The sequence below is a fragment of the Megalops cyprinoides genome, chromosome 18, assembly GCF_013368585.1.
Source record: "Megalops cyprinoides isolate fMegCyp1 chromosome 18, fMegCyp1.pri, whole genome shotgun sequence".
NCBI classification, from domain to species: Eukaryota; Metazoa; Chordata; class Actinopteri; order Elopiformes; family Megalopidae; genus Megalops; species Megalops cyprinoides.
Genome location: NC_050600.1, coordinates 26,553,368 through 26,564,430, shown reverse-complemented (window position 1 = coordinate 26,564,430; position 11,063 = coordinate 26,553,368). Strand labels below are relative to the sequence as shown.

The following is an 11,063-nucleotide window of genomic DNA, read 5'->3' as shown; positions in this document are numbered from 1 at the left end:
AGGCAGTTGACTTATTATAACTGCAGAGTTTTTATGAAGTTGACATTTTGGGAAAATTAAATACCTAAAACGCGACATTAAATGCCTAAATGCATGTTAAGCCCAACAGGTGATCTCACCCAAACATTACCCATCATGTCACCTGTAAATCCAAAAATCCTTTTTAGGGATAATTAATCTGTTTATAATCCACATTCACACTGCTTTCTTTTGGGCTAGTTACTAATAATGATTATTTCTGGGGCTTTTCCTTTGTGAGGATATGCACTGTTTGCTTTGAGCACAACGCAGTCTTAGAGGCTTAAGGTTTGTTTTAAAAATATGCATTTCCTCTCAGTATGACAACTTGATATAAATCAGTGTTTAGCTTGCCATCTTGAAACAGTCAGCAAAAATCATACCTTTAACCTGATCATCACACTAATTTTAATTCCCTTATGCCTTGTATTAAGAGGCAGAGCAATAAAAATTAGCAAGAAATCCAGTCTTAATTTCAAAAACATTTAAAGATTTTCAAGAACACTGAAGGCGCACAGAACGAAGGGAAACTTCCTTTTTTTAAAATAGTACTGACGTGCAAATCCTTCACAACATTGTGAAAGGAAGAAAAAGAAAATGGAATTAGCTGCCGATTGGTAGAGACTCTTCACTTAATTGCTAGACAGTCAATTGATAATCTTTCCACCAGTCAAACAAGCTTTGCAAAGTATTTAATATTAAGGCAAACTGCCACTGATTATCATATCAACGTCGGTGCATTAGTGCAGCCAGTGCATTAGAAAGGAGAAATAAAACCCCTGAGTTAACTTGGGGGCTCTGGTTCAGTGATTTAAGTCTGAAGCGGGAGACTCACATTTGGTACTCTCACTGCAAGGGCTGCGTGGACAGGGAACTCTGCTTAGAACCAGCATTTTTCAAGGTACAGATGAATCAAATTCCTCCCTCAGGGAGACAAGCTGGTGAACAGGTGGACAGACCAATTCATTGGCTGTTGATCTCACCTTTTTCTGTGATAAAGCAGAAACTCCACCGTCAATGCCTATAAATCTACTCCTCATTTCTCTAGTCATGAAAAGTAAGAAAAGAGAGAAGAAAGAAAGAAAAGACACAGACTATGTGTGTGATGATGTCACAGTCCTGTTGCTCTTTCATTGGCTACTCTGAGTCCTGGGGCTTTTTCATTGGCTACTCTATCAGTCCTGCTTCTTTTATACCAGCAACTCTGTCAGTCCTATTCACTATCTTTGGCAACCCTCTCAGTCCTCTTCTCTTTCAGCTCTTCTCTCGCCCTTCTTTTGTTGTCATATTCCTGCAGTTTTCCCTCTCCTGCGGTGAGGCAGGTTGCTGGCGAGGGGCAGGCCTCATTCGGTCAACTCGGGGGTCATATACAGCTTGAGCAGGTCGTGACCTCTCCTGACCACCACGCTGAGCCCGTTGCTGGCACGCACCACACCGTAGATCTCCTCCGCTGTCCTCACTGCCGCCCCGTTCACCTCCACCACCACATCGCCCGGTTTCATCCCCGCCCTGAAGCACAGGGGCCAAACCAGAGGTCACACGCAGAGTCCACATGTGATCCAGGAGAGGTATACAACACAATGCATGCTCCTGAACACTTAGTAAAAACACTTTTCATTCACACAGGATATACTAACAGATATAAAATGAAAGAATGACCCACACAGGATATACTAACAGATATAGAATGAAACTGTGACCCACACAGGACATACAAACAGATATAGACTGTAGCAATGTAATTATTCAATAAGTGAACAGTGAAAGTAATTATAAAATCACTTTGTTATTATACTTTCCGCAATAGGAGTCTATGGCAGCCCATAGAACCCCGTGGTGGATTTTTATGAAATTTGGCACATTGATAGAGGACAGTCCAAAGTATCCAGGCATCAAATTTGGGGTCAATCCATACATCTCTGTAGCACCACCAACAGGCCAACAGGTACATTTTTGCTTATAACTTTTGAACCGTTTGTCCTAGGGTTGTGATCTTTTCCCATGAATCCTTGGGACATCCCGATGCGAATGCATCCATTGGTGTTAAAGTCCCCCATATTGGATGTTCCGCCATTTTGAATTTTTCGAAAAACCTACTTTTGCGAACTAGTCCTAGACCGTTGATGTTATCACCACCAAATTTGGTATTTATCTGCAGAGGGTCCTGACCAAAAGTTATGTAAAGAATTTTGCTAGGGCAAACGATGTGGCCGCTGTCGTCCAATGAAATTCCATGGTGAAGACACCAAAACAGGAAGTGAGTCATATCTCAGCAGCGCTTTGCTGGAGTGATGCCAAACTTGGTACACTTTGTTGGTATTAGGAATACTGGGTATGCACCAAGTTTCATGAAATTTATTTAATATACAATTAAAAAAACCCCCATTAAATCCCCATTACTCTGGCACGAAAGCAGATATTTCAACTAAATTTCTTGTGCTTCATCAAAGGATCCTAACTGGGAACTTATGAAACCTCCACGTCAGCCATTCTGTGTTTTATCCATCTCTGATTTTGTCAAAAACACATTTAACTATCTCCTAGAGTTATGGTACAAGGAGGTTTTGTGTATGACCCCTTTGTATCATTGTCTTTAAGAGTTGTTAAAAGATAGTTGCCAGGTTGAACATGTGGCTGCAGTGTACCCACAAATTCGCCCATGAAGGCACCATAAAGGAAGAGTGGCCATATCTCTGCAATGCTTTTGTTCATTGGCATAAAAGTTGGTACACATGCTTACCATGAGGCCTGTGTGGAACACACCACGTTTAGTGAAATTTGGCCACTTTGGGGTGCTATACTGAAAAACAGGTTTAAACAGCCATGTCTTCATGTACAGATTTTAATGACATTTTGTTCCAATGGACGTCACAAGGCACAGACCACACAAAGAGATATTGCAGATAGCAGATACTGTCAACAATTTTTTGTAGATCATTATATCATTACATGTCAGGTCCTAACTGGGAATTGAACACATAGTTCAATGTCCAAATGGAATGGCTGCTAAGATACAATCAGTTTGTAGCACTTAAAATAGGCACATCTCCTGCATCTTTTGACCTACTACCACAACTAATACACTAAATAGTGTTGAAGAAACACTTGTACTTTCCATATTGGCCTGAATGTAAGACAGGGTTGTTTTTTCTACTTGAAATTACATCTGAAAAGTGGGGTTGTCTTACTAGACTTATAAATGTCATTATAGATTTACAACAGCAGATGGTGCCATTTATCTGAGCTTGTTCAGTGGTATTAGAAATCCCAGTAGACTAGTTTATTTTTATTTTTATCTGAAAGATTTAGAAAATATATCACAATACCTTGTTTTATTCAGTGTGTTTTATTAAATTAAATGAAATTAAATCAAATGAAATGATTTCTTTAAAAAGTAAGATTTGATCTTCAAAAAGTCTGTTACGAAAAACAGGTGTTGAAAAATGGGGGTCCTTTCCTAATTAGAGACATGTTATTATATTCAGCTAATATGGTATGCTCTCTGCCTTTTTCCAACGATTTTTGATTTTTTCAAATACCCAAAAATTGCACGCCTCCAATAGTATTGGCACTTCTTATTGCGATGTCCCAAGAAGGCACACTGCATTTTATGGCACTGCTCGTGTTTAAGGTTGACATATATGTGGTGGAGGGCAGTACGGTGGTGCAAATGGGTAGCACTACTGCCTAACAATATGGAGGTTTCAAGTTCGAGGTGCGTCTGCGTTCAGTTTGTACCTTGTCCCTGTGTTCATGTGGCTTTCCCTGGGTACTCTGGTTTTCTACCACAGTCCAAACACATTCAGGTAATGTCAATTGGACATGCTATATTGCCCATAGGTGTGAGTTTAAGAGTGGGTGTCAATGTGTCTGTTCACCCTGTGATGGACTGGTGTCTTGTTCAGGGGTTGTTCTGATTAATTGTCTACCTTTTGGCCCTGTGGCACTTGGCCCCTTCATTGTTGTTTTCAGCTATGTTTGAAATTATAATTGCACCATACAAACATTGCACAAAAAATTACATTTTAATTATGAACAGGAGAAACTAATACTGATGATTTTCACAACATACTGCTGACATACCAACATTAAAGACACTAAAAAACACTAAATGCCAAGAAAAAAACTGATGGCCAACAGTACAAACTCAGGGTGGTCAATGACTATTGGCTGCTGGGCTTGATTCAGCCAGACGAGGCCGGCAGGCCTCTCGTCCTGACTCACCGATTGGCTGGGGACCCAGTGATGACTCGGTGGATCAGAATCCCGTGGGGGACATCTGGGAAGCAGGGGTCACGCAGCTTCAGCTCTGAAATGATGCTGGGGTAGACGAAAGAGAGAGGGGAAGTTAGCTGTAATGTCTACACACTGCTAACATGGCTTTTGTTTAGACCACTACTGGTGTTGACTACAAAACACTCGCCCCCTGGAGATCGGAGATCTGAATAACATCTCACATTTGGCCGAGAAAACCAAGTAGGCTATAATGAGCTTGTGATGTAGGCACTGATAGAAGAATGAATCCTCAGGAATTCTGCCACGGGGTTGAGCTATCATTTATTATCGCCCACGACTCTGAACCAATTAGAGTTGAGCTATGGAGCATAAGGGCTTTTGTTCATATCAGTTAGCCATTAGTGGAACATGGTAGCCTTTTTCTCCCATGGAGTCCCTTTTCCCCAACCAAGATGCCTCATGGGAGGTACAGGGGATTGTACAGATTAGGCTGCATTCGGATTTCAGAGGGTGCCCTCAGAGCCCATAGTAGCAAACTGTGCCTACTTACTGTTACTGTAATCACATTCAAGGCAGCAAGCAATAGTGACAGATATGTCAACAGACCAAACCACGTGAGAAATACCTGGGGGTGAGGGTCAGCATCATCACTCCGATGTAGCGACACTTCGTGTCAGACTCTCCCAAGTGTAATTCTGGGAAGGGGGGGCATGAAAATCAGATTAGGCTGATCACACACACCATATGTTTAAAGCAAGGAATACAAAAGTCAGCACATGTCAGCACATGCAGCTCAGCTGGGTTCACTATGGAAATGACCAATGCTTTTTTATAGCTTACACATGAATATTACTGCACGTAACTATTTAATACAAAGTGCCTTTCGACATAGTAATATTGTAATATTGTAGTAATATTGTAAATAATCAGTCACACCGGAAATGACTTGTTTTGTGCCTTGCTTTGTATTTTGTGATCTATGTGATCCATTGTGATCCATAATATTACCATCATAATAACAATCTGACAGTCACAGGGTAAATGATGGAGCCCTTTGGCAGCAACAGAGGGATGTGAAATGGAGCTGGATAGGGAGGGTAAAATTTGGGAGGGTAAAATTTGATCCCCAGGGGGTAAGACAGCAGACACTCACTCCTCCTTTCATCAACGTGGGTGAGGAAGTGCCGGAGATGGTCAGACGGGATGGCAAAGGAGATGCCCGCAGTCACCTTCATGGTGTTGATGCCAATGACCTCGCCATCCTGCAGTTGGAAAAAGGCGATGTTACCCCCCCAGTCTAGGGGCGATAGGGCGCAACATATATAGTGAATACCGGTGACCAACAGCTGAATATCAGACTAGTTCAGGGAAAAATTCGAGGATTTATTCCCATAAACCAAAAAAAAAAACTGGAGGAAAAGCTTTGGGGTGCGCCCAGGCAAAAATAATAAACAAAACAAAACTACCTAGAAAACCCGTAATAGCTATCCTAGGCAAACAAAAGACAACGAAAAAAGACAAAGGCTTACCCTGACTCCCTAACTACTCAAAAACAGGAGAAAAAGATAACCAAAACAACAACAAAAGAAAGGCAGCTCACCCCTACTACTCCCCAGGTGTATATACAAATAGTGAAAATATAAACAGAAAATATATACGGAACAGTGACAAACAACACCGAACAATCGGACTGTCACAAAAACACAGAGGAACACTAAACACATAGGCTACCACAAAGCAAAACTACGAGATAACCAGGTTACGGAGGTGCGCTCTCTTCTCTATCACTGGGTCTCTTCCCCTTCATCACCGCAGGTCAGCTCTTTTGAAACTCACTTACTCACTTACAAGAAACATAACAACCCGAGGGTCGTAACAGCGACCACACTCAGAAATTCTCATTTCTGGTTACAGAACTTAGTGTATTACATAAGACACCAACAGGGCTGACCCAACACATAAGCAAACTAAGGACCTGCTTAGGGCCCCCGTGGCCACAAGAGGGCCCCCAAGAACGCTTGAAATGTCCCACAAGAGTGCTTGAAGTGTTTTTTTTTTGTGATATATTATGTCAATAGTAATCATACAAAAACCCAAAATTAACACCAGAACACTCTTGTGAGTTTGCTAATTTTTAAGATTAAAAACCATAGAAGGGTAAAAAAAAATGTCAGGCTGACATTGGTATGATGTAGGCAACAAAGCTACAACTAATAAACTAATAATAAACTGACAATGGGTGTGTTAGATTTACAGTAGGTGTGCGAATGATCAAGCATTGACAATAGTCAATAGTATTGGCGGTGCCGAGGCAAATCAAATTCTGCTTAGGCCCCATAAAGGCTTGGGCCGGCCCTGGACACCAACATTCCTACTGCACTGCAGCTGAGAGGATTAGTGTTAAGGAAGCGATGAGTCTCTATTAATCTTGATTAGTGTCCACGCTGTGTGAAGTTCTGGGTCTTACCAGGTTAATCAGGGGTCCGCCAGAATTCCCAAACTGCAAAACAGCACAACCATAACTGTCAGTCTCTTTTAGAAATGGACAAACAGGAAAAAATGGACAAATATAAAAAAAATTACTATGTTTGAAAAGTCAGGCAGGATAATACAGCCACAATCTACCGCCAAATATGGTAAACAGGAAATAATCTATGCAAATGTTGGGGGAGGGGTAGTTGATATAGGAAAGGAAGGTCTAGACACACTAAATGAAGGACTGGGGGCCACAACCCTATGAAAATAAAAATAATCATAACTAACTACATTGATATTCCATAGATCCCAAAAGTGCTTTGCAGCCATGGTGTGACTTCAACTACCTCCAGTGTAGAGCACTCAGCTGGGTAAGGCACTGCGGCTATTTTCCACCAGAATGCTCACCACACATCCGTTGAGATTCAAGGGGAGGGATTTGTTTGGCCAGATAAACAGGAGGATGATTGCATAGCAGGACTAAGTCAGCCAAGGCTGGGAATTTTGCCAGGACCTCAGGAAAGTTCTTACCCTTTATTATGAGGGTGAGTCAGGACATGAGGTGCAGGTTTCATGACTTCAGTAACTCCCAACATGCCAGTACTCTGCTCTGCCTTGTCTCTCCCCAGGGTTTATGTAATGGTTTCAGTCAAATATCCCGCACATGTATGCATGAAGTATACACGTTATGTACATAAAATTGCACAACTGCTTCCCGTTGTTTTGACAAATCACGTTCTTACAACCTGCCTGCACAAGTATGAGAATAACGAGGGTTCCACTGGCAGGCTGCTTGGCAGAACCCATCAGCCATATGATGGGTGAGCCTGGCTCGTGTGAATGCAGGACTCACATCGATGGCGGCGTCCGTCTGAATGTAGTCCATGTTGGAGTGGGACAGGCCCAGCTCTCGGCTGCCCCTCTGCACCGAGCTCACGATGCCGGACGTGATAGTGTTCCGTAGGGCAAACGGGCTCCCCATGGCGACCACAAACTCGCCCTGCCTCACACCTGCCGATGCCCCCAGGGGAAGCGTTGGGAGAGGGTGCTGGGGGAGAAGGTGGAGGGTGAGAGAGAAAGTCCCCGGTCAATGTCAGCAGGTGATTTTTCCATTTTTCCTTCCTGGTATGACAACAGTTTCTCATGTAAAATCCCCAGTTACTCAGCAGGTTTGTGTTGTAATACTAGGGGACTTCCACTTGCTAAGCTTCACAACAGCTGCTCTGCAGCCAGCACAGCCTGCACCCAGGCAATCTGATTTACGGTCTCTGCTGAGTCATACCTGTCAACAGGTAGATTCGTCATGGTATCACGGCAGGTGCCCTACAGCCAACACACCCAAGTGTCATCACTAGAAACATCTTGACGTAGATTCAATCTACCCACAATGCACTTTTAATTTAACTTAATGTAAGACGTTTAAGGGCCTGACATTTTTAAATTTTCTAATTTCAGCAATCTCACGATGTAAGAAGCAACAAACATTATATTGCCTCAAATATATTGCTCAAAGTCAGGGCAAACTGTTAGCCTGAATCTTGGCCCTTATTTTCAAACATCATAAATAATGTAAAGGTGAAAGTTCCAGGCACCCAGATCCAAGGGAACTGGAACTGATTGATTTTTTTTTCATTCCCAAAAAAGACAATGAGTACAAAAAGGGCCACTTCAGTATGGGTCTGACACATATTAAATAACAAACTTCCTTGTCTTCTTTTTAAGTAGAGACTCAGGTGAAAAGATTACTGTCAGCACTATAAGCGGGAACCCACGCTCAGACATTCTCATCAAAGTGACATCATCGGCAGCCCTGCACCAGTGCTCTGCTTCACAGCCTACCTGGGCACTGATCTTGATGGTAGCGATGTCTGCCACCTGGTCGACGTCCTGGACAGTGGCGCTGTAGCTGTCCCCATTGGCCAGCCTCACCCGCACACCCCGTTTGTTGGCCACCACGTGGGCATTTGTCACAATGAGCCCCTCCCTGCTGACTATGAAGCCAGAGCCATTTGAGATAGGGACTTCCCGGCCCGAGAATGGATGCCTGTTATGGGGGGAAACACAAAGTCAATCAAACTGTAATGCGTTTCACTTCATTTGCTCAGCGGACACAGTCGGCTGGAGCAACTTCCATAGCTTACATTTTTACATGTTTTTATTTTTACACTGGATATTTACTAAGGTGATCTCGACCAAGGACCTTGCCCAGTGGTGCAACAATAGCGTCCAACCTGGGAATCAAACTCCTAACCTACAGGTTATGAACTGCTCCTTACTACGCAAAACTGCTGCCCCATAAATAATACATAATTCTCTTGTCACAGGACTAGCAGGTGGCCTCATCCTTAGAGGTAAGTACACAGTCACAGCTGGAGAATAAGGTAGAAAATGAGTGACGCCTGGACGACAGCAGGTAGACACAGCTCTGGAAAGCCACAATGCTGGTGTAACATTAAACAATGTCCTTTATCCCAAACAGCCAGAAACAATGCTACATGAATCCGACAATAAGGATGGATTTAACACTGTTAAAGATTCTGTGCTGTCCTGGATTTAGGCATCCAGAAGGGAAATAAAGGGTGCTTAAACAGAGTTGCAGGACATGAAATACAGTTGTGCACTGCAATGTGCCATCAAGCCACATTGCCATTGCACCAGGAAAAGTGGATCTTTTCCTTTTTTGAACTGACAACTTTAGACCTCAGAGGGCAGAGAGTTTGGCTCACACTCTAACAGAGTAATGAAAGGTGAAAGAACATTTCCAAACATCATGCTAGATCGCAGCATCTCTAGAAGTAGGCTACTTTTTACAAGTGAAATGGCTTTGCAGAGGTGCGCCACATCTTCTATATGGTAAGATTAGCTATACGCATGTTTGAACATTTCAAGAAACAGCTGACACTGTCTGACATTCGCAGTCGTAGTTTCAGTTTCATAGTATAAAAACTGTCAAGACAATATCAGTCTATGCCCTATAACAAAACTTATCTCATAGTATTCTACATTACAATGCAGGTGTCAAATGCTTTAGCAGCTACAAATATACATTAATAATTACAACAGTAATAAATAGTAATTAAGTAATCTATCCAAGTTACTTGACAAATTCAAAGCTCCACTTCTTGGTTACGTATTGTTATTATACTTAGCTATGTATTGAGGGGCCCAAGAAGCGAGCAAGTTATCTGGCCCTCTTGTTGACATCCTGTTTGTGATTTTCTTTGTTACAGAGCAGTTAGCTGGTTAGTTATCGGGTTTCCACGTAGCTCGCTAACGTTAGAGAATTACAACATTTCCTGTGTAACTAGCCAAATACTGCAAGTCATTTAGACCAGATAGGCTAATAGTCTACCTTGTTCATGTTCAGACTTGTTAGCTGGCTACACATTTGGTAACGCCAGACTTAGATTGGGGCATTAACTAACTAGCTACCTACTAGCATTATCCACTTACGGCATAATTTCTTTAGACCCTAGTCGTATTTTTTGTCAGCAACGAATTCAGTAGCTCACGATCCATCTGAGATGCGGAATAATCAGATAACGTTTTCTCCCATTCTAAAATTTCGCACCCAACAATGAGCTGGCTATCTTTGCGAGCATCTTACCGTCCCACTATTTCGATGTAGACCACTGCGGGTGCAGACCTTTCCACCGCATCTGCAATGAAGTTGTACTTGAAACGCGGACTGTCCGCTTTGACAGGGGAAGCGCATTGTGCGGTTGACAGGACCGTCCGGAAAACAGAGCTACTGCCACTGGTCGTAGAAGAAGCTCTTCCAGAAGATATGGGCTGTTGTTCCCCCTGTCCCCCGGAATTTAGCAAAGCAGCACCACCGATTCCTATTCCGATAGCCAACGCTGTCCTGAACAAGCCGCTCCGATGCAAGCCTCTGTCCCACCAGCTTCCCGATGTCCGCCCTGACTGCGAATCGTCGTTAGTCCCTTCAGCTGTACGGTGTCTGTCTTGATCCCCATCGCCTAGTGCACTCTGAAATAACGGTCGCCTCTGGAAGCTCTTATCGCGTATAGATTTCCTGAATATCCGTAACAACGCGCGGTTCACAGGCGCTGCCATATTGAAACCTTCCCGAAACTACCTTCACTTGATAAGTCTCTATTTACAAGTGTGACAGCATGACGAAGCAGCCGTGTTGTGATTGGTGATTGGTCTTATCTCAGCAGTGACGTGCATGATAATAAGAAGCTGCCGGAGTTGCAATCGCTTTCATCATACATGTCTGCTGTCTGGTCACATGAGGGCTGAACGTACTCCTTCTGCGGTCTAACCGCTTAAAGATCCCGGTCAGGATTTAATGGGAGGACGACCACGAC

The 11,063-nt window shown here is 43.0% G+C and overlaps 1 protein-coding gene across 1 annotated transcript; it reads right to left on the bottom strand.

Moving 5' to 3' along the window:
• Positions 1 to 533: 533 nt before the first annotated feature.
• LOC118793668 (serine protease HTRA2, mitochondrial-like) lies at positions 534 to 10,884 on the bottom strand. The gene is made up of 8 exons (XM_036551896.1): positions 10,337 to 10,884; positions 8,569 to 8,773; positions 7,583 to 7,777; positions 6,722 to 6,754; positions 5,408 to 5,516; positions 4,880 to 4,949; positions 4,243 to 4,338; positions 534 to 1,527 (listed from the first exon to the last, which is right to left on the bottom strand). The coding sequence occupies exons 1-8, from the start codon at positions 10,804 to 10,806 to the stop codon at positions 1,362 to 1,364; spliced, it is 1,344 nt and encodes a 447-aa protein (XP_036407789.1). The 5' UTR covers positions 10,807 to 10,884; the 3' UTR covers positions 534 to 1,361.
• Between the last annotated feature and the right edge of the window lie 179 nt (positions 10,885 to 11,063).